Source organism: Vanessa tameamea, chromosome 13, assembly GCF_037043105.1.
Source record: "Vanessa tameamea isolate UH-Manoa-2023 chromosome 13, ilVanTame1 primary haplotype, whole genome shotgun sequence".
NCBI classification, from domain to species: domain Eukaryota; kingdom Metazoa; phylum Arthropoda; class Insecta; order Lepidoptera; family Nymphalidae; genus Vanessa; species Vanessa tameamea.
In genome coordinates, this window is record NC_087321.1 from 11,432,918 (window position 1) to 11,459,590 (window position 26,673).

The 26,673-nt window shown below is 30.9% G+C and overlaps 1 protein-coding gene across 2 annotated transcripts in view; it reads left to right on the top strand.

Annotated features, from left to right (window-relative positions):
• Positions 1–26,673, top strand: part of Cht6 (Chitinase 6) — a 91,245-nt gene that overhangs the window by 26,865 nt on the left and 37,707 nt on the right. For both annotated transcript variants that reach the window (XM_026632381.2, XM_026632382.2), the window contains exons 2-13: positions 9,488–9,542; positions 13,319–13,504; positions 16,180–16,331; positions 17,154–17,386; positions 22,856–22,985; positions 23,399–23,584; positions 23,814–24,051; positions 24,357–24,462; positions 24,804–24,938; positions 25,273–25,370; positions 25,516–25,638; positions 26,132–26,364. In XM_026632381.2, coding sequence (XP_026488166.2) covers positions 9,488–9,542; positions 13,319–13,504; positions 16,180–16,331; positions 17,154–17,386; positions 22,856–22,985; positions 23,399–23,584; positions 23,814–24,051; positions 24,357–24,462; positions 24,804–24,938; positions 25,273–25,370; positions 25,516–25,638; positions 26,132–26,364 — 1,875 coding nt within the window. The remainder of the gene's footprint in view (positions 1–9,487; positions 9,543–13,318; positions 13,505–16,179; positions 16,332–17,153; positions 17,387–22,855; positions 22,986–23,398; positions 23,585–23,813; positions 24,052–24,356; positions 24,463–24,803; positions 24,939–25,272; positions 25,371–25,515; positions 25,639–26,131; positions 26,365–26,673) is intronic.

Consider the following 26,673-nt stretch of genomic DNA (forward strand, 5'->3'; position numbering starts at 1 on the left):
GGCACCACTGAAGTTTCATGTGCTTAATTTGTGTTTATATTTCATCTCATGCTCGGCGGTGAAGGAAAACATCGTGAGGAAACCTGCATGTGTCTAATTTCAACGAAATTCTGTCACATGTGTATTCCGCCAACCCGCATTGGAGCAGCGTGGTGGAATATGCTCCAAACCTTCTCCTCAAAGGGAGAGGAGGCCTTTAGCCTAGCAGTGGGAAAATTTACAGGCTGCTAATGCTAATGCTAATGCATCTCTTTTCAAAATGTTTTGATCTGAACACATGTACAAAGGTGAAGTTTACTTTCTACGTGTTTAAATATTAACTTTTTTTGCTACACTTGTATGTAACATATAACCTTTTCCAACCACAACAAAACAAAAACTAAATAAACAACTCTATCAAATTGACGCGATATCATTGGTCGAGAGCTTGAATAGTCTATGATATATTTTGCCAAATAATGGCGTTTCGAACGTTCGGCGAGATTGTTTTCGGTACTTTGGAAGTAAAATAAAGGGGATATAAGTTGTTAAGTGGTATAGTGTTGTGTTATATACAAAGATATATCAATCAAGAACTGTTAGTGGTGCGTAATATAACTAAGATATTAGCAAATCGCATGAAATACGTAAATCTAATATTTGTTTACCTTCAATGCTTCTTCGATCGGAATGGGCTATGATTAGTGAAGTATATACTTTATTCAAGTATAATACAATGCATCGTTTTACATTTTATTCGTTTTAAAATTACGACAGATAAAAAATGTAACTGTCACTTCAGTTTTTTTTTTATCGGAATTTTTTTTGCTTTATCTTAGTACGTTATTTACAAATGTTAACATTAAGCCGTCTAATAAAAATTCCATACCATATACGCGAAAACACATTTAAAAATCCCTTAAAAAAGGTTCAAAAATTTTACAACCGTTAAGGAAAGAATCCATGCAATGCACCATAGCGAATTGCTAAAGATCGAAACCAGTTGATTACATAACTATAAACGAGTACGACTCCTGGATATGGCGTTTGTGGCATTCTTACTACGAAAGTTACTTTCTACGAATTACGCACGAGTTGATTTTGTTCATAAAAAACCATGATTTCAGTATTAATGAGATAGATATATACAATAGATTAAAATATATGTCAAATAGCTCGTCGGAACGGATTCGTACGGTTTGAACGAGGATCTACGCATAAATATATTATATTGGAGGATAAACATATAAAAAAAAAGGTGCGTGAGAGGCTCTATGTCTTTGGCGTATTATAATTTGTTTTTCATCACATGCTCATAATTAATTAGAATAAAATAAAAAATCCACTTATTTATGATAGTTATATAATAAATAATAATTCTTCTATTTTCACCACTACCATAACAGTGACAAATTTAAACATACACAATTAAAATTTGTAAATAAAATAAACATTGTAAAATAGGATGCTGTGCGGGCGCGAAATAAAAATTAATTCTCATATATATTTTTATTAACGTCCCAAAATACAAGTACAAATTTAAAAATCTCTTTTTTTTTCGCCGAGCCAATTTCAATTTCAATTACATCAGAATCGGGTGAATGGTTCCTACCAAACACATACAAAGGACAAAGAACAGTCATACCAATATTCATTTTTGTCTATTAAGAAGAAGATTAGCTTACAATTTGCAAAGAGGTTTTATTTTTTTTGCTGTTCACTGATGTTGTCAAATTATTAACGATACTCATCATCATCAGCCGACTAGTCGTTACTCTCAATCCATTGTTTCCTATGGGATTTACTTTCAACTGTCACCAACAATATATTAACGGAAACAATATATATATTAATCCACCTAACCAGATGATTTATTAATTTTTTGATCATCCAAAAATTCTATTCACATTCTTACAGTAAACATTCTATAATACTGCAATGCGAATTGTTGATCTTCTTATATTTGACAAGGAATTAAGAATTCGTCTAGCTTTATCTGATATTGGTTCTGAAACTTATGTTAAGATAATAATAGAGTATTATTTCAATAATTTAATATTTTTGATGTTAAACGTTGTCAGTTAAAATGTTGAAATTATGAAAACGACAATATAATGTTGTTTTTAGTATCAAAACAGACCACGTCACAATTGTTTATAGTTGTATGTAATAGCACTCATAAAAATTAATCACTATTTATACAAAAAATACCACTTGATATTTATAATTGCTTTACGTAGTGAAAGTAAGTCTTAAATTAATTATGTATTCCACATTTATGTAAATTAACCAATTGATTAATAATATTAATTTACTTAACGTAAATAAGTTTGAAGTTGAATAACAATAAAAAAAATTGTAGAAATAAAAGCTACTTAGGTACTCAGAACGACTTTCAGTATTATGAGAAAAATCGTTTTAAATATAAACTTTATACTAGATTGTGTTATTTTTAACACCAAAAGTGTAGTGTGTAGGTTAGTTCAATCAGTCGTTTGGAATTGGATTCAAATTTATTTATCAGATTTAACCCAAACAACCATGTCTAGTAACAATTAATTTGGAAAAAAGAGTCTCGCTCACGTTCACTCAGCGACTTAGTTAACAAATAAACTTCTCCTCGAAGTCTAACATTTGCAATGGGTCTTCGAAATTTGCCTCGTTGGTCTAAGACTGGCAAGATTGTATATTAGCTAGCTTGGTTCAAATTCTTGTATTTTTTATTATATGTTAAGCGCACTTTATTTGCATAAACTGGAGTACAATAATATCATGGTTTGTCATTCTCGTCAAAAGACTTTTTTTTATTGTTATATTTGTATCTCCACAGACATATAATATTCTCCGTGTCTTTGGTATTTATAGTTTTTCTTTTTTATTTGAATCTGTCTGCATATTTTCAGTACCAGACAGCATCACAGCAAAAAAAAGTTTATACTTGTTTTCTTAAAAAAAGTATTGACAGTCTTGAATATATTATTTATTTAAATAATATAAATGAATAAAATCAAACAATTTAACCTTTTAAATTCGAGTGTTCAAATCTTTTTTCAAATGTTTTTTCCTTGAGTATGACGACATACAGAAATTGCACAAGTCACAATTACGTACCGATATGCTGATGTTCGTTTAAAATCGCACAAACGAAAGGTTAAGTTTTGTGTTTACTAAGAGTGGAGTCTGTACAAATGTCAGTACAATGAATAATTGAAACGGTGATTTAGACTCTTGGGTTTCAATGGACATAGAACAAGTAGGGCACCTGATAGTCAATTTTCTTTGTAAAAACTTGTCTTGGAACTGTAAACCATACCATACAACAATACTTCATTGCTTACTTTGTGATCAAAAATGTAATGGTCATAGTAGTAAATTCAGACGGGCTTGAGTGAGGACCTACTGGTAGAATTTTTTTTATAAAATATCTAAATGGCCTCACGTAAATAAGAATCACCTGTAGCTTAATTTCTCTAGTATAATTGGTAAATATTTTTTAAGTATTACAAGGTGTCGATATCAGGAATAAAAATCCTACTAGTTTAACTCATACTCATATAACTGTTGCAGATTAAAAGACTAAAGTTAAAGAAAGAAGAAAGCACGGACTTCTACGTCTATACTGTCGAACCGACCTCCATGACACTTTGTATACATTTGAGAATGGAGTTATTTTATCGCTAGACGTATTAGTTAATAATCTATATACAAAATACAGCTATAGCAACGTATTAGCATTACATAGCATTGGACTTGCTGGTTACAATTTTCTTCGTAATTCGTTTTGTCATTATTAAAGAATACTATAGATCAGATAATGGCCTTAGTGGGTATCCAGCTCATTGATATATTTTATAGTTAAATTAGGAGTTTTATGTCGGAACACTATAATGTCATAAACAACGTACCTTGACCATTGGACTTAATTATATACATTATTAAGTAAGCGATAGAATTATCTTTTAAAACGTTATTAAGATTGCGTAGAAATATTTCGAAAGTGAGTATATTTTAGTCTTTGTTACGGGTACAGAAAAGACCATAAGGTTATCTAAAGCATGGTCACCCCTAACACAAGGAATAATTTATGAATTATTCATTTCATTAATCGATCTAGCACATCTAATTAAGATATAAAAAATAAGTGTTACGTTTTAAAATGTACGCTGTAACACATATTACAAATTAAAATGAACTTTTGAATAATAATGATTGTATAAATAAGTTACGAACTCGTTTCCAGCATCAGGTAACAAAAAAAATGGAATATATTTTACAAGTATGTATGTCACAAACTCAATATTCAATTGCAATGTATCAACGGACAGAAAAGCCGGCAGTTTGAATAACACATTGATTGAGAAACGAATGTAACGAATGCGACGTGAAGTAACGCACTGATCGCGTATATCGTTATCGAACATATTTCTTATTATATTAATATGTTTTATATGTTGCCGTGATTTTAAGGTAATATAGTTATTGATAAGAATGATAATTCATTTTCACTCACGCCACAACACTACACACCACTCAGGAAACGTTTACAACTATTCATAAAAAACATGGAAAACATCTGCATAGACAATGTAAATCTTAAAAGCTAAAAATAAAAATTGACCATAAATTAAAGAGAAAGGGTATCTAAAGCAACATTCCATACATTAGCAGCCTGTAAATTTCCCACTGCCGGGCTAAGGCCTCCTCTCCCTTTTGAGGAGAAGGTTTGGAGCATATTCCACCACGCTGTTCCAATGCGGGTTGGTGGAACACACATGTAGCAGAATTTCGTTGAAATTAGATACATGCAGGTTTCCTCACGATGTTTTACTTCACCGCCGAGCACGAGATGAATTATAAACACAAATTAAGCACATGAATATTCTGTGGTGCCTGCCTGGGTTTGAACCCGAAATCATCGGGTAGGATTCACGCGTTCTAACCACTGGGCCATTTCGGCTCTCTAAAGCAAACATAACAATTATTTAAATCTAGAAGTTTTGAACACATATAAAACACAAACTATTGAAGCATGTCTCGTTATAAAATATACACGTAGTATATATACTAAACTTGATGTATATATTTTTTAATTCGAATACTTGTGTTAGTTAATAATTGTAAAATAAGTCTTGCAATAAAGGAGCATAATCAATAATAATCAGCAATCAATTTACCAGTTGATTGAGAGTGCCAGTGGCACGCGCCATGACGTACCGGATGCTCGGCGCATCTTGGAGCGTGACAATTAAGAAATTAATCCACTGGCGTTTATTTGTGAAGACTTAGGAACACATAAAAGAACGTGATGGTCGATGAACATCTCGCTATTTATTCCTTATGGCTGGTAGGTCATAATTTTGAAAGGGTCTGAAATGGTAGTATTGATCTATATTTTAATTCCATTAAAATAAATAATAATAAAATGCAAGATGAAAATGCGGCTATTCAAATCATGATAGCGTTGAATGGTGGCTGGAATACCAGTTGAAACATGATTCCGACCATCTAAGCGAAAAATGAACAAGCCCTCCTGTCACCAATGAGACGAGGTAGTTTTTTACACTTTTACTTCAAGGTAAACGTGTTGCAAATAGAATAAAGATATAATACGGAATAACAGATGAATCAAATCAAATCAAATCAAATCAAAAATCTTTATTCAATATAGAAGTGTTTACACTTGCTTATTGATTGTCAAAAATCTACCACCGGTTCGGAATTTAGCACCTCGGACCTGAGAAGAACCGGCGAAAGAAACTCAGCGGGATATTTTTTTTTTTTTTTCCATTTAATAATAATTTGATTAATTAAATATGTCAAAACTAAAATGCAAGTCAGTAGGAGAAAACTTGAATGAGAAAACAAAAAAGTGCATTTACATATAAATTCGGGCTCGGAAACCAATAAGTCGAAGATTCGGGCTCTACACTATTTTAAATATTTAAAAAAAAAAACAAACGTTATTCATTTGATATTAATAAAATTATTTAAAACATATCTCAAAAGTTATTGTGAGTTGTAACTTTGGAATTATAAAGTTAAATATGATTATATAAAAAAAGTGTAATTCACGGTTGTCAATAGTGAACAGTAACCCTAATATTTGTGAATGTTACATATAGTATCTATAACCGATTTTTGTATTAGATTTTGATGTAACTAACATAAGATTGATGCTTAAATTATAACTAAAGGGTATGTGGAAAAGTTCTTAAAACGTCTAAATACGGAAGATACCAGGTTCTATATATGCATTCGAAATTACACGGGTGAGCTCAATCTGCCGATACATACATGTAATGGATTATCTAAGTCATTTAGACATATACCTAGGGTTGCCAGTCAGATGGTAGACTAATATAAGAGGTTGACCAACAGCCATACTCCTTACAACAATGACTTACACGAGAAATCATGGTTTGAAATAAAATAAAAAAAGATATGAAAATAAAATAAGGACAATCTAAATTATTAAAAATCTATTTTATATTAACAATAAAAAAATATAAGTTGTTAATTTCTCACAACTTATATAATTGGTGAATAATGGAGAATATCTTCTTAATAAGTAGTAAGTAAGTAAGAAGTATCTTAGATATAAAATAATATAAATATAAAACAATATAAAATTATTTTATATGTATAATAGGTTCTAGCGTGGTCATCTAATGTAATCACTTATGAAATTATTATATATTTGTCTTTCAGTTACATATTCGTAATAATTTAAAGAATATATTCATATACAACATTTGTATGATGACAACTCATTGACAGCTGATATTATATTGACACACTGCACTTCCAGAAGGGATGAAATAATATATTTAAATTTTAATTAATCACTGAAAACTTATAATTTCGACTGATTGTTATAATTTTGAATTATTTGTACGACTTCAATTATCTTACTTTCCAGACAACCGTTCGTACTAAACATGAACATTGTATCTAGACGAGACAATACTGCAAGCAAGCGTTCAGGCGGTAGGTCTGGATGGTAGAACACCTTGGCCGCAATAATGGCGGTGTGTGTTCGAATCTTTCTGTGTCGTAATATTTAATATACTTTTCAAATCCAGATAATTATATTTGTACGTATTTGCGAAACAAGTCACGCGTAAAACTAAAATATTAGTATATTTAATTCCATTAATAATAATTGAACTAGAACTTGAAGTTTTAGACACATGTTGCAAAATATCATTCGAAATAAATAAATAATTATAATAAAATTTACTAGAAATTCCAAACAGTTGTCAGCCCTACTCACACCCGTCTTAACTTCGTTATGGATGCTTTGACGTCCAGCTTACGTAAAATAGTTGCATTACCTTATGAAATGTTCCATGATGACTTTTATTCGAATACTTGTGATTTTTTTCAACTTTGCCTCAATGAACTAGGAAATATTCCGCTGAAATTTAATGTCCTTGCAACATATGATTCCGAGTTGATGATTTTTTTTTTGAGCCAATGATAATATGATTAACAAATTTTTACTTGATGGCTTGGTGCAAGCCCGTCTGAGTAGGTACCACCCGCTCATCAGATATTCTACCACGAAACAGCAATACTATAATTGTTTTTTTCAGGTTGTTTAAAGTGTTGAGTGCGCCATTGAAACTTCAGGCACATAGGATATATGTAACATCAAAACATCCAAGGTTGGTGGCTTTGGCGATGTAAAGAATGATTAATATTTCTTACAACGCCAATGTCTATGGGTGGTGGTGAAAACTTACCATCAGGTGACCCATTTGTCCGTCAGCCTACGAAAATTATGAAACACAACATTCCTCTATATTATGAAGCAGAATAATCTGTTTATTTGGACGTGCTAATATCAAGATTAATTGGTCCAATTTGAAAAATCTTTTCGCCTTATATATTCAATTTATCAAAACTATAGGGTTTGCATAAAAGGCATCGTAAATAAAAAACAGTTATTGGTCACAATAAAGAACTCATATTTGGAATATTAACACAAAATTATCAGACAGCCGTTGCATTTTCAAAATGGCGGACAGTGTCGGAAGTATTTCAAAGCTTTACCGTCCTTTCAAGAACGTTCTATATTAATTGTGAGCGAGTCATAAATATTCAAAGTAACGATACAGTTAGTTACCGATTGTGTCGACTAACTGTCGCACGTTCTGTCTCCTTAGGAAAATAGGTTCGTTTATGAATACTGAGTGAGTTTCACGATGAAACGGGAATCATGTTGAAACTCAACTTCACTAAAATATTGATGTTATTGGTTTAGCGATTTTATTCGTGTGAACTAAAACGAGTTAGAACTGCTTAGAGCTCAAATATTCTGTGACCATTGATCTTGATGATAATAATATTTTGACTGGCCAGAAGTGACTACGTTATTTGTTTTTTTATGCGAGACACGTTCAAGCAAATGTAAACGGCGAGACAGATATATAAAATAATATAAATTATTTAAGGTACGAAGATATGACCAGTGACATATAAAAGGTATATTAGGTATATATATAGTAGTAGTAACAGGAATAGATACTATTATGTAATTGTTATAAATCTTTAAAACGACTGACGATGTTTTTCTCCATCGCAAACACAATGCAATTAAAAATAAATGAATGGCACTAAAATCTATAATGCTTACCTGGGAACGCAATCTTCGGGAATAATTCTTTATTCAGTAAGACTAATGTCTGTTTAGTTCTCATTCTAATGTAGGGAATTTTCCACTAAAACTATTCATCCTATTACAGTAGATTTGAAATCATTCACAGTTGAAACTTCAATTAAATTAAATTCAGGCCTTTATGTCAATCAGGCAAATCGAACCCTGCTGTGCAGAAATGATTCAATACACAAAGAGACAGATAAATTTTGTAAAGATTTTAAAACCAATATCATATTGACATTTGTGTAGTCATTTTACAGCCTATTACATATTGTTTTAAAGAATTTATATAACTTTTTTAAAATTATTTTTATAGCATATCTCCTTTTAATCGTATAGATCTGCACAGTGGGGTCTAATTAAAGGACGGCACTAGTATATGACAGCATCATTTTCTATAGGTCTAGCGACTTTGTAACGTGTTTAAAGAAATACAATACTGGCCTTTACATTGTATCTGTTCCGGTGTTACATCAAGCGTAAATACCAAATTGTATAATCATAACCTGAAAAAAATATAAAAAGAAATAGTACGTTACGACAGGCTGCCAAACTCACAGTGTGGATAGCATAAGCTGTGAAGTTTGTTTCTAAGAAGTTTTTATAACGATGACATCTCAAAATTGAATCTATAAATTTATTTCTTACAAAATACTACCTAAAACTTTTTTTTCCTCAATTTGTTTTTCTTACGTATAATTTTACTATTAAATAAGTTTTGACTGATTATTTTATTTTTTTAATTGTGCAATTTTTTTTTTAAGTGTGTTAGTTTTGACTGGTATTTTTTTAATTATGCAAAACTTTATTTTGTATTTATGCTAATGTTATTTTTTTTGTCTGCAGGAATACACAACATGGCTGTTTATTCTGATAGCTGCTATAACACTGGCAACACCAGGTAAATTAAATATTACATTAATACGATTTAAAAATTAACACTTCAATTGATCTAAGTTATTTGATTTGGATGCGATGCATTTCTAATAATAATCAGTTTGATTGTTTTAGTTGTAAAATTAAACAATTATATAGACAAGGAACACACTTGTCACGGTCACTTATCATTAGGATGGAGGTAAATTTTTTAATATGATTACTTTTTTGTTTGCATATAGTTTCGATTTTCAGTGATCCGGTGTAATTACCGACACAGCATGTTAGGTTAGTTTTAATAGGTGTTTGGGGCGCATTGACCGTTTAAAGTTTATATTAGACTAGTCACGAGTCACGACTATGTGCGTTTCCCATAACCCCATTATATCTCGATCATGGAACTCGTGTATTAAATATGTGTTAGCAATCAAAAGTTATCTGCGATGAATAAACTATAAGATTTCACGGAATATTACATTTTGAGACCCGAAAAGGGAATTGTATACGGGTTTATATACTTATTGATACGGATAATATTATAATAAAAAATTTCAATGTCAATTGTGAGACAAAAGGATGTTTTCATAGAACTACTTACATGGTGATGAATGAAATATTATTTTACCTAAGTTTCATAGTTTCCATTCAAACTTCAAAAATTTCTGTCCAAAAATGTAATGCAAATTCGGGGTATACTCCCCGTACCAAACATCTTGTTTGCGTAATTATGTAATACATTCATTAATTGACGGTATATTTTAACAAATGCACTCAACAATCACGAAAAAATATGAACTGAGTTATTTTTAAAAATATATTATACAAATTATATAATTTATATTATACAAATATATTATAAAATTATACAATTATAACAATCAGAACACTTATTTCAATAGAGATGTTATAAAATATATTTACTTAATAAATATATCTACTTTAAGCAGAAGCTAAATTACCGATTTTCATATTTCTAATATCAGAAATACCTACTGTCCTTTCAAACTTTCATCCCCATTTAAGTCCCTTAAGAGAAGAATTTTGAAAATTTCTTTCTTAGTGCTTAACTAAATTTCTTAAGGAACTCCTATGCAAAATGTCATCCCCTTAGACCCACCGGTGTAGGGTGAGTGTTGTATGTTAGGCAGTCATTTTAAAATGTTATAAAGTAGATTAAAATACAATCTAATATAATAAACATTATATATTTGTTTATTTTCGAACTTATTGTTTATTAATAAGTAAGCCTTCATATAAATATTATATTAATCATTTATATAAACAAATATCGAATCTAGTTTTCCATGGTACAAATGCATTGTTTTAAACTGAGACAATTCCCTGCTATTGTTCGGAACACAAAGGAACAGAATGTAATCATGAATCACCATATACGGAATCCCCATACAAATGCATTTTGAAGTAAATTCACTATTTGTATGAGTGTAGTGTATTTTGTTTATTTAAAACGTCCACAGAGTAAGGCATGCGCAGAAGTGGCTTTAAGCTACGATGTAATTTTAATGTATATTTTTTTTGTAGAGAGATGGGTCCAAAGTAATTTGTTAGATATGATTAAAATTCTAGTTCGGCGAAGAAATCAAAGAGGTTATCAATATATTACTTGATATGCTTACTGGGCTGTTACCTGCCACTGTTACCAGGTAACAGCCACTCATCATATTATTTTCTATCGCCAAACAGCAATACCAATAGTGTTGTTTAGTTCCGGTTTGAAGGGTGAATGAGCCAGGCACAAGAGACATATCTTCTTGGTACCAAGGTTAGTTGCACATCCGCAAAGTTAGGTTATAAATTTACCTTCAAATTTCTTACCATCATGTAGCTCATTTGTTAGTCCTCTTACCAATATTATTGATTAATAATTATGTATATATATATATATATATATATATACATACATATGTTCGTATGAGATTTGACGAACAATGGTCAGTAACATATAGTCTTCGCTACCTTTTAAAAAATGTAGAAGGTACCCACTTTGACCGTTAATTTAAAGCTATTGTTAAGCGAAATAATATATATCAATAAATATATTTTCTCAAGAATATCTTAAAAAGAAATGGATATTAATTAAATACGATTTATAATCTGTTTCTGAAATCATTGATTCAGCTTTCCTGTGTCATTAGATTTTAAAGTAACGGTAGCAAGCTGATTTACTGATTTATGTATAATATATTATTGTCGTCATGTCTGTAGTACCTACACTCATCCGTAATCTCAAAGGCCATTGCTCCGGGCCTGCACAATGGCTCATTGTGATCATCGCCGTACAAACGGCAAAACCTTCGAGTTTTTTGCATTTGTAAACCAAGAAAACGAAAGTTTGATTGTAGTATATTCTTGTATCGTTCGTTTTTTAAATAATACTATCATTTTTAATATAAATTAATCAAACAGGAATTGTTTATACTTAATTTTAACTCAATCTTATGTCCCGTTCCTATAATTAAAGAATAGTTATTGTACGTAATTAACGGATTATTTGTGAGTTACAAATAATCGTTAGTCGTTAAAGTAATTTCTGGAAGTCGAAGTCGAAGTTTTATTATGAATAAGACATGAAATGCATACTATAAATGCAAGTCAAGTCAAAAATCTTTATTCAATATAGAAGAGTTTACACTTGCTTATTGATAGTTAAAAATCTACCATTTGGTTCCAACCATTTGTTACACTTTTTACGATATTATATACGAAAAGGCGTGTTTTGTTCTACAATGTTACTTATTCAAATACTTAATATTAGTCTCTGAATGTTAGTTTTTTAAATACTTGCTTTAATTGCTAGGGATTTTATAGTGAGATTAAATAAATACCTACATTGGTTATTTATTTTAATGACTTCACTTTTTTGTAAACAAAATTAAACAGATATTTTATATATTGCAAAAATATACCCTATTTATGAATAATTGAAATGCAATCAAGTTGATACGTTTATTTTAAGATATCCTGTATGTTTAGGTACTAAAGTTGTATCTTATAGTTTTTTGTTTAGTTTAGCTTCCTCAATATACAAAAAATATTGCTTGATCTTGTATAGAACTCGTTTAAGAGTTCTTTGTTTATTTTACACGTTATTAAATGTACCATAGACAGTATACAGAGTAATGTCAAAAAAGTTTAAGAGGCTTTTATCTCTTTAAGTGATCTCTTCTAAGACTTACGTGGTTGATAAGAAAAGAAAAAACGGGTATACGTATTACATAGAACTATTCAAATGATGAGGTAGCCAACTGCGCAACATATAGTAAATAAGTGATTACAAATGCACTCTCTACTTTAGGTAGAGACTCGATCTAATGGGACGCCAAATCAGATATGACGGGAAAGTATTCAATGATAAAAAAAATCGATAACTTTTTATTAGTTTGAGTCGAAATTTGTGCAACGGACTTTGGTGTTTACGACCTTTATAGGGCCAATGTTGGGCCAACTGATGTCAAGTAACAACCATATAAATCGCCAATGCATCGCCAAACTGGGGAACTACGATGTTATGTCCCTTGTGCAAATAACAATACTACGAATTGGTGTTTGGCGATAGAATATGTGATGAGTGGGTAGTACAGATCCAGGTGGGCTTTCAAGAAGCCCTTACACCAAGAACATTACCTAGAAAATAGCATATTATTTATATACCTATCATTTTCATTAGAATAATGATTTGATGATAGTATTCATAAGCCTATGAATCATAAGCAACATTTAGTTAAAGATAACTTTCATTGCAGTATTTATAGTATTAATTTATGTTTATTTCTGTTTTAGCGCTCTCAAGTTCACCGCGCGTGGTGTGTTATTACACAAATTGGTCGGTATACCGGCCAGGAACTGCGAAGTTCAATCCTCAGAACATCAACCCCTATCTGTGCACCCATCTCGTGTACGCGTTCGGAGGCTTCACGAAGGACAACACGCTGAAACCTTTTGATAAATACCAGGACATTGAAAAAGGTAAGATATGCTTAATACTTTAATTAATTTAAATTATAATATAGCATATATCTATTATAATTATTTGTAAATTATAGTCCAAAGATAAAGTGATAGACTCACTCGTTTTAACCAAAATAATAGATCAACTTAAAAGAGTCTTTACATACATTTTGTTAGGGTCTAAACTCTTAATTGGAATAAAGGATTGGAATGCTAAGAATACGTGGTTAGCTTAAATATAAATATATTTTCGGCTGTTATGAGAACCATATTGACCAAGATTAAATCATTATACACTCTTAAGTATTATATAAAGTTAAAAATATTTATTGTATATCAAAAACATATCTTATTTAACAAAAAGTAATATCATTTATACGTACAGTTTTAGTTCGTGTTCTATGCGTTTAGGCATCATTCATTCACACCTGCGTTACGGTTTCTGATATAATATAATTAGTGCGCAATAGTTAGTTTTTTATATTAAACAATTTACAGAGTCATTGCCACACATCGCTCATCAGCTGGTAATCTATATAAACAAATATTATAAATACAATATAAACCCATCTTTGGTTAAGGCTCACATATATTTCTACTAAGGTCAAAAATCTTGACGAGCATATGTCATATGCCAAGTTGACATCATTACCTAACTTAAACCACATTTGTGATATTTTAACCACGCAACCGAGCCCGTGACACAATTACGATAAATACCAAGAGCGTTACTGAGTGGATACTATATGGAGCTAGGTAAGGTTTTAAATGCTGAAATGTTGACGGTATTATAATAAAATATATAACCTGAAGTAAAAATATCGAATTAACCACTTTTTGTTGATATCCAGTTGTGAGTAAGTTTAACGTTGTACCCTACCTAATAGTTTTAAATATCCTTTATATGTGATCAATTTGTTTTGAATCTCAAGAAAAACAATCAGTACGTCTTTCTCCACGGCGGGCTATAAACCTTCTCGTCCAAAGAGGCCTCCTTTACTTAACAATTGGCAGTTACTTATTTTTTATTGATCAATGATGACTATACAATTTTTCAAAATCAAAATATACTTTATTCAAGTAGGCTTTTACAAGCACTTTTGAATCGTCATTTAACAAACTATTTAAAGTAAAGCTACCACCGGTTCGGAATGTAGATTCTACTGAGAAGAACCGGCAAGAAACTCAGTAGTTACTCTTTTTCAATATCTAAAAATACAGTCATGTTAGTTAAATACAATTATATATGTATGTTATGTCTCCTGCCTGGAAGTCAGGGGTGATAAATGAGGACTCCACTGAAGTTTGGAATCCAATGCTATTCCCAAAAAAACCGTAGTATCGGCTACATCAAGGCGGCCACCATTTAAAGATATATTATAATTTTGCTTTCTAACATTGGGTAGGGTAAGAACTACACATTTTGTTTTTTGAGTATTCAAAACTAAATTATTTACTGTAAACCAATCGTGTATCTGTGATAATGCACCGTTCACATTGTCATATATAATTAAGACTTTAAATTCATTATACGAATTTTGTTAAGTTTTCTCTTTGAATCCCAATTTATTTTTTCTGGTCGAAAGGTAATAGGTATATACTTCATAAATTATAATATCAAAACTCATTTAAAATGAGTTTGGTGGCACAACAGCTATACACTATAACTCATTTAAATATTTAATCGTTGGTAGCCTGTGTTAGAAATTTTATCAAGCGGATGGGAGGAACGTCCTTACATTGTTTAAATAACAAACTCATCCTCTTCAATTATAATATTATTCTATTAAAAGTTTAAATTATTTTATCAATTGTTGAAACAACCGGTAAATTATAATTGATATTTCAAACAGAATCCTTTCGCTTTCAATTCTATAAACCTACTGAATAGAAGTACGTATTTATAATAAGTCTAGCTCAACCTGCGGCTATATCCGCGCCAAATTTATATCACACAAACTTCCGAACCCCGTTTTACTCCCTTGAGGGTGGAGTTTCATAAAATCCGTTCTTAGCGGATGTCTACACCCTATAAGGAACCTACCTGCTAAATTTCTAGTCTGTAGGTGTAATAGTTTCTGAGATTTCGTGATTAATCACTGAGGGATATTTCGCTTTTATATATATAAGAATATTATTGAATATTTATCGGTATAAATCTTATAATAATGATTTTAATAAATAATTGTTCAACCGTTTCTCCTCTTATCAATTTTATCGATTAATTATCTTGTTCCTGTTTCATTAATTTAAATGATAGCGTTAAAATTAATTACATTAAGTACAGTCTAATATATATTAATTTGCGGAACTTTAGAAACGCATTTGTTTTCAAGGACATGTCTTCGGATAGACGTTTACAATACCGCTTATATAATAATAGAATTGATGAGTTATGTACTCTTAAAGTGTAATTTATATGAGCTCTATAAGAGGAAAATATTAAGGTCGTATTCCTAACATCGCATTTTCGGAGGCAGTTTAACGTTTTCGTATAAACATAGTAAAAAAAAATTCCAAAATTATTGTCTTTATTAGAATTTGTTTTAAGTAATATAAAAAAAAACTAGCATTACTTTGATAATGTTTTTAAATATATCTGGACATTGGTGACACACTTTTTTAACTTTTCTCTTATTTTTAGTTGATTTTAAGTTAACTTATAAATACTAATAAGCAATATGTTTATTCAGGTGGTTACGCTAAGTTTACTGGATTGAAAACATATAACAAGAACTTGAAGACACTACTGGCTATTGGAGGCTGGAATGAGGGATCATCCCGCTTTTCTCCCATGGTTGCAGCTAAAGATAGAAGAAGGGAATTCGTCAGGAATGTTATTAAGGTGAATATCCTTATTTATTGAAAACCTTACAACACACAATTTTATTAGTAAGACTAATTTAATTTTAAGTCTTTATTTTGTCAATACTCTCATCTCGTGACGCATCTAGGTCTTGCTAAGAAGAACTGAACCATATTTATAACCTTTTATTTGTATAGTTTAGATGTAACGTAATATTATCATTTATCTGCTGACTCCGCTGTAGCTGCGCTGTGTATTTTGAAAGCTGGACGCAGGTTGTATGCACTTTCTCTTGTCATTAAGCGTTATTAAAGTGCAGCCGGATATCTGGTCGCGGCAGCTATTTACTTGTGAACGTACGATGCTAAAATTCATATTTCAATAGTTTTTTTATTAAGTTCGTACTTTATTAAATTAAAAAAAAAACATGTTGTTCAAACTGATACTGTACATTCATAGTTAGACCTTCGTCCACTTGTCTACTAATTTTATAAATATTATTTATAAGATTATTTTAATCACATATAAAAATAAAGTTACCGAATAAAATAAGGGCAAATATAAACTAGCTTTCATGTCCGAATGTATAATTATCATAGCATATAATTCATCTCGTGCTCGGGGTTGGCGAAAAATATCGAAGCAGCACGAATCTCACCAAACCACATTAAAGTAGCGTAGTGCATTGAACTCCAAACGCACTCCTAAAAAGGGGAGAAGGCCATTGTCTAGTATTGGAATATTAACTGGTTGTTGTTTTACTTTTTCAATTTGCAATGACTAAAAAGTAAAAGACCTCGTGCCTTTTTAAAGTCGACTGTACATTAAACTCGTGACTAAAAAATGTCTATTTTCTTTCAGTTCCTGAGACAAAACCATTTCGACGGTCTCGATCTAGATTGGGAATATCCAGCTTTTAGAGATGGTGGTAAACCCAAGGACCGTGAAAACTATGCTAAGCTGGTGAAGGAACTGCGCGAGGAATTCGAACGAGAATCCGAAAAGACTGGGAAACCTCGTCTGTTATTGACGATGGCTGTTCCAGCTGGTATCGAATATATCCTGAAGGGCTTTGATGTGAAGACTTTAAATAGGTGAGTGATGAGTCTTTTTTTAATTTATAGCTGGAAGTGCAATTTTACACTTCGTGTAATTTTATTTTCATATGAGATCTTATCAAATTTAGTAAAAAAATGAAAGAGTGAGTGACTAAAATAATAATAAATTTACAATGCGATATCGAAAGTAATATCGTGTTATATGTATTATGAAATGTCTTAATATTTATTAAAAAATAATATTAAATAAGTTCCGAATTTATGAGAATATAAGATTTTTTTGAATGAAATGAAATTAATGAATGAACGAAAATTAAAAGTACAAACATCAAAAGTACAAAATTATTTTAGGGTTCTGTGTTATTCGATAATATAAAAATAAATTATAAAGCTATAATTACAAAATAAATAGGTATTACGTTTTTTCTAACCATAAAACAAGGCAGTTATTGTATAATTGAACACAATTTGATGTCTATTTATGTTAAACATGTAAATTTTCGAAACAAATGACTACGATTTGTTAAAACCATAGCATATCTTCAAGATCACATTATATAGGTTGCCCATTGACATCGGTTGCTAAAACGAAGTGTGAATAAATAACGGTGACACGTTGCGCCACTTAGTGACATGCGTGTGCGCATGTTACCTAATTTTCTAATTCAATGTCATATTACTTAATATCAATCGCTTGGTGTGACTTACGATTACAAATTGATTGCTCACTCGTAAAACGTAACGTAACGTAAACGTAACCATAATTACTTATGTGTAATTATACGTTCTGCGTCTACGTTTTACTATCGCAATGAATAATTCCCGAATAATATTCGATTCAAATAAAAAAGAGTAAAAACACAAACGTGAATGTTGGTATTCTGTTATTTTTATATATCATTTACAAATTGTACCAACTCATATTTGCATTGAATTGTAATAAAAATTTACTATTTTAGTATTATAATTACGTCACGGAGTTATTATCGTTATAATTGTACGGAACTCTGTCAACTGTAATTAAGTCATACGTAACGTAACTTAAAATAAAGCTAATGCAGTTTATTTACATAAATAATGATGAAACTTTAAAAAAAAAATTGCATTTGAGGTTCTTATGATATCGAGCTTAAAATTCTCTTCATTTTTATTTTCAACATTTTGTTTTTATTAGATTAAACTACTGCGCTTATTTATATATTCATTAAATGTAAAGTATATATCTTAAAAAAGGTATACAAACTTTTTAATTATTCTGAGTATGCACTGTAGCCCTGTATTTAAAAAAAAAAACAAAACGTCTATAGTCTATGAATAAATCTTTCAGTCTGATATTGCGATGATAACTGAGTCATGATTACGAAGTTATACCAATGAGACAATGGCTCCGTGAATACACAATCGTGATATGCTAAAGCTGTAGGGTGACTATGTTTGTAGATAACCTTGAATCTGTTTCAAAGCGTTTCGATATTTTTTATCATTTGAAATTATCTGTAAAAAAAAACCATAAGAACAGGTAAATATTTTATTAGCGGTCAAAAACCCCCTCGCCTCTAGAAGCAAAAGTTTTGAAATTATTGCTGCCCGTTAATAATATGTCAAATCATTTAAGAGTAGTAATCTTGTCTATGTCCTATTGCATTGTCTTTGATAAGCTGATGATTAGTATCTGTTATATTTGACAGTACGCCAGAAAGCTATTTAAGAGAACGGTCTGTACTGAAGAACTCTATGACAATAATTACGTATATAGTGAATTAATAATTAAATAGACGAATTACTTAATATTGATACACTCTGTCATTTATAAATTGTCTGAAATATTTTACTTTTAAAAAAGTCGGACGTTTAGGTATATTTTAATAATAGATATTTTAAGATTTTTTTATGTATTCGAGCTACTTTATGTCATTGCGATACGATAAATGACATTCGAAGTAGCATTGAAATTGTCTCTTATCAAAAATGCTAATAATATATTAACATTGATTTAACAGTTACTCAAAACCGAAAAGGATTAAAATTGAATATTAAAATAATATATTGTTAATTGTTCGATTGTACAATTAATAATTTGTAACGAAAAAAAAAAAATCATATATTTCAAATATATTCGCTAAGTCGTACTAAACCTGATAAAATACATTTAAATAACTCCGATTTCGTTATCGTGGTATCACTAACGTTAATAGTTCAAAATGAAGCAAGATAGTTAATTCGTCTCACCACGACGCTCTCTTTACAATGCAAATAATAGCATATACTAATTTTATACAATAGAGTAATTTGGATCAACATTGTCAAATTTCGTTGTCTTTCCGTATGTATTGTGAAATAATTGGGGGGTTTTCGAAATAACAAAATTAGAATGCAATTATCAGGTTATATTACAAAATACATTCTATTTAGTTGTAAAATAACAACATCATCGTTTTGACAAATCGTCATGATCATTCGGCCAATCGCTGTTCACTTCTGGTCCATGTAGCATGTCCATGTCCATGGTGCATGTAGTCTCTTCCAAAGTTTGTCTAAGCTACCGGTTCTCCAGCTTCCGAATTCAGTGAGTTCCCAACGACTTAGTTGTTAAAGAATAACTTCAATCAACGTGAGATACTTGAAATAATCACTGCTCTGAGATTTGAACTTGAAATTTTACTTCAATGGATTAATCGTACGCCAAGGAAAAATAAATGAATAAATCGGTTCACAAATAAAACCTTTTTTTTTTTGGACTTTTTAATAGTAAATTGAAACATATTCACAATTAACGAAATATTCTATGAGGAGTTATAAGATTATTTCGCTCATTTTTGTTAATATGATCGCGCAGTAGGAATTTCAACAAAGTACCTTTATAGTAGGTATTGTAATTTTGTCACATTCAAATTCCATTCGACTTACGGGTAAACTTGTTAGGTTTGAGATGACATCATTCCAAGATCATATCACAAAGATTTGCTATTTGGAAATAATTACACCATTAGTCAATATATGTAGATATATCTACATTACCAATATCATTTTTGTTTTTATTCTAAGAATTATTTTTGTAACTCATTTTTTGTCTAGTTTCTGTCCTTGTTAATGCAACAAGTTTGAGTCATCAATTAATTTAAATTACCTATTTATATTTACCATAATAATCTTGTATTTTTTACTAATAACAGCGTCGAATATTTCTTATTACTATATATTACTGTATTATAAAATAAATTCTAACAATATATAGGCGATATGGCGTACTAATATATGTATTTAACTAGCGTAAATCTTATAGCATGCTTCATAGATTGACCTATAATTCTAAATTTAATATTTTCACGCCATTTCGATATAATAGGAAAAATCGTGACACTACAAAATATGCGATTAGTTCCGAAAACAAGTTCAATGCTGATTCTTTTCAGATTTTTCTAGTGATGTTTAATATTTTGTGAAATATTTGGGTTCTGAATGTGTTAAATTATCAATCTAACTAAAGTAAATAAATTAAGGTACTATTAAATATTTCTTATAATAGTTTTTAATGTGTTTTTAAAATATCAACGGCTAACTCAAGCTGACAATCATTTTTGATCCGCGATTGAAGACATTAAATCAAATTTTGATTTAATGTCTATATGATTGGATACTTCGTAGCTATCAGAAAAAAGATCTAAAATATAGTCAGTTGTTAAATGGATCGTTTTGAGTCTTCTATTACTTATAGTTAGTTAGGTATACATTGCTTAGAAGTAATTTAAAAATAAGATAAAGTAACTACCAACGCTGGACAAAGGATTGTTATACGCATCTTGAATGGATTATTATATAAAGTGAAGGTGTGAGCTTCACAATCAGATTTTAGTGGATGTTTTAGACTCATGGTGCCAGTCCGAATATCGAATACATAGATTTCGGTTAAGTTATGTTCTATCAGCTAATCTGCCTTATATTCATTCAAGTTGGAATAAGCCTCCGCTTTTCTTAAACCAGCAGTAAACATTTACAGGCTGTTCCTTTTTTTCCATGGCTATCACGACTCTTCAAAATAGGAAGACACCAAATGACCTTCAATTTACTAAACCATTAACTCATTATTATAAATTCTGTATAGCTATTTAATTTAATTTGTAGGCTCATCAGAACATACGGCACTCATTCGTGTCCCATATAAGGACAATGTAGGTGGTTGGAGAATTATAATGGCAGTTCGAAGCTTCCTCTTAAGCCTTGACCTTTGAAGATATGAGTATCCAAGAACCATTTACTTGTATACTTCTTAATGATACTTCAATTGTTATTGAAACTTAATTTTGACTTTATCACAAGGGTATAAAGTTCAAAATTATTATAAATTTGAGTTTTATTTTATGAACATATGGTTGTTATTTTATGCTTTATTCCGTTTGCTAGAAGGTTGAAAAATCAATTAAAGTTTTATAATTCCCACGCATGTTTTACAGATCATTAATAGTACATGTTTTTTATACCGTACTAAAATGAGATAAATGAGACGAGTCGTTATTTTCCTGGAATGCAGAGTATCCTTTCCGAGGTGTGATTTTAATGAACTTGAATCTTACATCATAACATTTCCTTAACAAAAAGTGTTCAAAACATCATTAATTACGATTAATTAAAATTTATTGATACTCTAATTTATTTATTACTTACGATACGCAAAAAACTTAGATACCGCTTAACACTTTCGCTTTTTATGCAATATAAGAAAAAAAACTTGCAAATAAAATTTATAATTACATTAACAGATCATTAATATTATAGTACAAATATCACATAGTACTAATGAACACTCTTCTTCAAATTGGTCTCTTTCAAAAATTAAATATAACAGCAACGTACATTACAAAAAATCGAACGAAAGATTTTCGCTTAAGTGCCATCACCACGGTATTTCAAGAATAGTAAGAATCATAATTAGGAAACCTTAATAATGTCGGATGAGAATTCGTCACATGTGTACACGCTGTATCTGCGCTAAAACAGCCTGATGAAATAAGCCCGAAACTTCTCCTTAAGCCTTCTTATTTTTGTCGCATCCTTGACTATCAATGAAAGTAGCTTGCATTGCAGAAGGGGCGCTGCCAACCAGCCCTTCGATTTATCGGCTATCGAGTATGGCACTTACCACTTTGATAGATCTCCGCCTGTACTTGCTGTCGGTGTAGGTCACTGAAGCCCATCCGGCGCCCTCTTACCAATTGATACCTCAGAATACACTGTCTAAAACAGCCCATTTTGGCAAGTACTTGCGTTAGTTTCAATGAGACAACGCAGCTACCCAAATGTAGGACATTAAAGGGCTAACAGCGCTTGAATACATAAATATATTTTATAGTTATATCATGATGCGTACCGTTTTTTTTATTTCGTTTATATTCTTTTATATTAAGTTTAACTGGATCGCTGCGATAACGATAGCGTCGACTCTTAAGATGTAAGTACCTTGTCGACAATTTCTACATGTTAAAGAATTTTGTCATTAATCATTTTCAGATACCTGGACTGGATGAACCTCCTAACATATGATTATCATTCCGCATTCGAGCCCGCCGTCAACCACCACGCGCCGCTGTACCCTCTTGAAGAACCGAACGAGTACAGTGTAGATAACGAACTTAATATTGTAAGTTATTATTTTTATTTGTTACTTTACTCTTTTATTGATGAATAAGATAATTTAACACTAATCTACAAACACAAGATACTACAAAATGTGAAATATAGTTTATTGAATAAGATTTACAATAAGACTGTGATTCCTTGACATATTACGTTTCTGATTATGTCGTATAGCTGGCAACAAAAACTTTCACATATATTGAGTTTTTTTTTTTTTGATACTATGATTTGTATACCATTCACATAGATTTTAATTTTATAAGATGTGCTCTAGTTACCTATTCTATAAAGCGAAAATAAATATATTACTTATTATAGATTATGATGATAATATCTCGTTGGAAAACAAAGTCACCAGTACAAAAAAGCTTAATAACTTTAGTGTAATCAATTAAAGTATTTATTGCTATTGTTTAGGATTACACCATTAAATTTTATCTCGAAAATGGTGCGGATGCTGACAAACTGGTGCTCGGAATCCCAACATATGGACGTTCGTATACGCTCTTCAATGCTGATGCAATAGAGATAGGCTCGCCTGCTGACGGGCCTGGGGAGCAGGGAGACGCTACCAGGGAGAAGGGATACTTGGCATACTACGAGGTAAAATTTGGAATATCTTTCTAAATATACCACTGAGAGCAGAACACTTTGCATAATTTTTGATTCTTCGTCTATATCATAAATGGCACCTTATCTCATTAAGTAACGTCAAAAAATAAATAAAAATAATACATAGTTTTTGAGTTCTATTATTTCTTTTCGTTATCAATTGTGCTCTTATAGATTTTTACTTTTTAAAATGACAACTAACAATAATTTCATATCCCAGATTTGTGAAGCACTCAAACCGAAAAACAAGAAACGTGCAATCGCGTCTGATGAAGAATATGAAGAAGATTCCTCGTCAGAAGAAGAAGAAGAAGAAGAAGAAGAAGATTGGACCGTTATGTATCCAAACAAGAATGCAATGGGTCCCGTAGCTTACAGAGGCAACCAATGGGTCGGCTACGATGACATTGACATTGTAAAGAAGAAAGCGGAATACGTCGCTGAAAATGGACTCGGAGGTTTGTTTATATTTTAAAGTCGGATAAAAATACATGTAATTGATCTGGGCATAAAATACTTTGAGGTTTTTGTCGTCTTAAACTTATTAGCTTAGATAAATCAGATATAGTTAAGGAAGCTAATAAGCGTTTAATTTGGATTTCATTAATTCCAATTATTTATAAACTATTAAAAATTTACACAATTTGCCAACAACACTATCCGTTTTCTATAAGATTATTGTCGGTAAACATTTTAACTAATTTTGCCAACATTTTATTACACTATAGTATTTTATTTACGCAATATTTATTTATTTATCCAGGTATAATGTTTTGGTCGATCGACAACGACGATTTCCGAGGTACCTGCCACGGGAAACCCTACCCGCTGATCGAGGCTGCCAAAGAGGCATATGTCTCAAAACTCGGGTAAGTTATGTGTTAACTATCATGTAGATACGAATTACAGATAGTTCCTAGTATATAGGCTGGATACATAAAGGCTAACACTAAAATATAGGTCCAAAAATAAAGATTATATCGTACTATTTTGTCGTCTGATTTGGTGATAGCAACTCTATTAATCCGAGGATTTTCAATTGCAATGTCAATGAGCAGCTCACGTCATCATGACCGTCATATTTAAATTTACTGATTTTATAATTTAAGTTTATAAACTGATTGACGATTTTTTAAATATACTGACTTTTTCAAACATGACTCTTTAATTTTTCAATGATTTTTTGTAATCTCTATATATATTTTTGTAGATCGACAGACAGACAGTTAACTGTAAAGGAGAAATCCAAACAATCGAGAGCTGGTGGTCGCAGGAGAAACCGCCCGAAGTCCAGTACTACAACCACCACAACAACTACCACTACTACTACACCAAAGCCAACCAAGTAATGAATATTTAGATTAAATATAGATTAAAAGCAATAGTAAAATTAAAGCTTTAGGTTGAGATGGTTCTACTTTTATGTTATAAAAATGATATTAAAAAAAATGGTAAACACATTTTTTAAATTTATTTCAATTCATAGAATGTTATAATATACTTCATAAAAAATATCGTAATTTATACGTATACTTAACTTGCTCTTGATATCATTCTATTCTAATACATTTTGATAGCTAAGTAATAAATGTGACCAAAATCACAATGAACATAAAAATAATCAAGAATAACATTTTAAATAATATACAAATGAAAAAATGAATGGAATATTTTTTTAGGAGCAATAAACGTAAAAGCGCTAGTACTTCGATAAGTACGACTCCAAGTTGGAACATCATCACCCCGGAACCACCAACCACTCCTGATGCAGGCTCAGGTAGGACAAAATATTGAAATGAATATCTACCGACCATAATATTATAATATTCTATCGTTTATATGTTTATTACATTTTTTCATCAAATCTAAGCACAAATAAAACAGAAAGCTCATATTTAAGTATCAATGTATTTCGGTTTCAGACTTCAAATGTAAAGATGAAGGGTTCTTCCAACATCCTCGGGATTGCAAGAAGTACTTCTGGTGTCTTGACTCCGGACCATCAGATCTCGGCATCGTGGCTCATCAGTTTACTTGCCCATCTGGTTAGACTTGGATAATCTTAGTTTTTATTTTTACTATTACGATTCTCCTGAATACCACATAAAATACTCCATACTAATACAAGCCTTTCCTGATAGTCAAATATTACGTTTTATGCCGTAAAACGTAATATTTCGACAGATATTAATATTAATAACCTAAATTTCATATATGTAGTATATATTCAATGTGTAGCGTAGGTTGTTCAATGGATTAGGTTCTATCTGTATTTTGATCTTAGTAAACCTCTATTATCGATACTGAAATAATATTTAATGATTGGCACTTTTCACTTTTCTAGCCGTAATCTCAGCAATTTTTATTTTTTTTATTATTATTAACTGATTGGTTTCCAAAGCACAATCTCATTCAATAGTTTTATGTTTATGATAATGCTCTGCGATGAGGAGAACATTCTGAGATATTTTATATTACTAAAACCTTAATCGATTTTTTATTAAATAGTAGATATTATAATGTTGTTGTACATCACAGGCCTTTACTTCAACAAGGCGGCTGACTCCTGCGACTTTGCCAGAAACGTTCTCTGCAAGAAACCAACCGCCACCACGAAGGCATTAACCAAACCTACTACAGCAAAGACAACTGTCTCTACAACAACGACTACAACAACCACAACTACCACAAGACGACCCATTCGGTTGACATCCAGGAGTTCTTTGCTGTTCCGGACCTCATCGACTACAACTACGACACCCGAACCTGAGGTAACTAAACCTTCACAAATCATGATAATATGCGAGCTTTCTAAAATGATAGTACCAGTCGTAACCGCTATATTATAATGTTACTGATAAGGTAGTGAAGCTCGTATAAATGCGTGTCCTGTAACTCATATACTGATAAGTGGGAAGCGTTATGCCTGTAGTTACTTTTTCAAGTACCTCGTATACACTAGAAAATACTAATTCAACAATCAATAATGTAAACCTTTATTAGTATAAAACTAACGTACTCGCGAAAATATCTTAGCACATGAGTTTTCCAAAAGATTCTTGGTGTAGTTTATAAATATA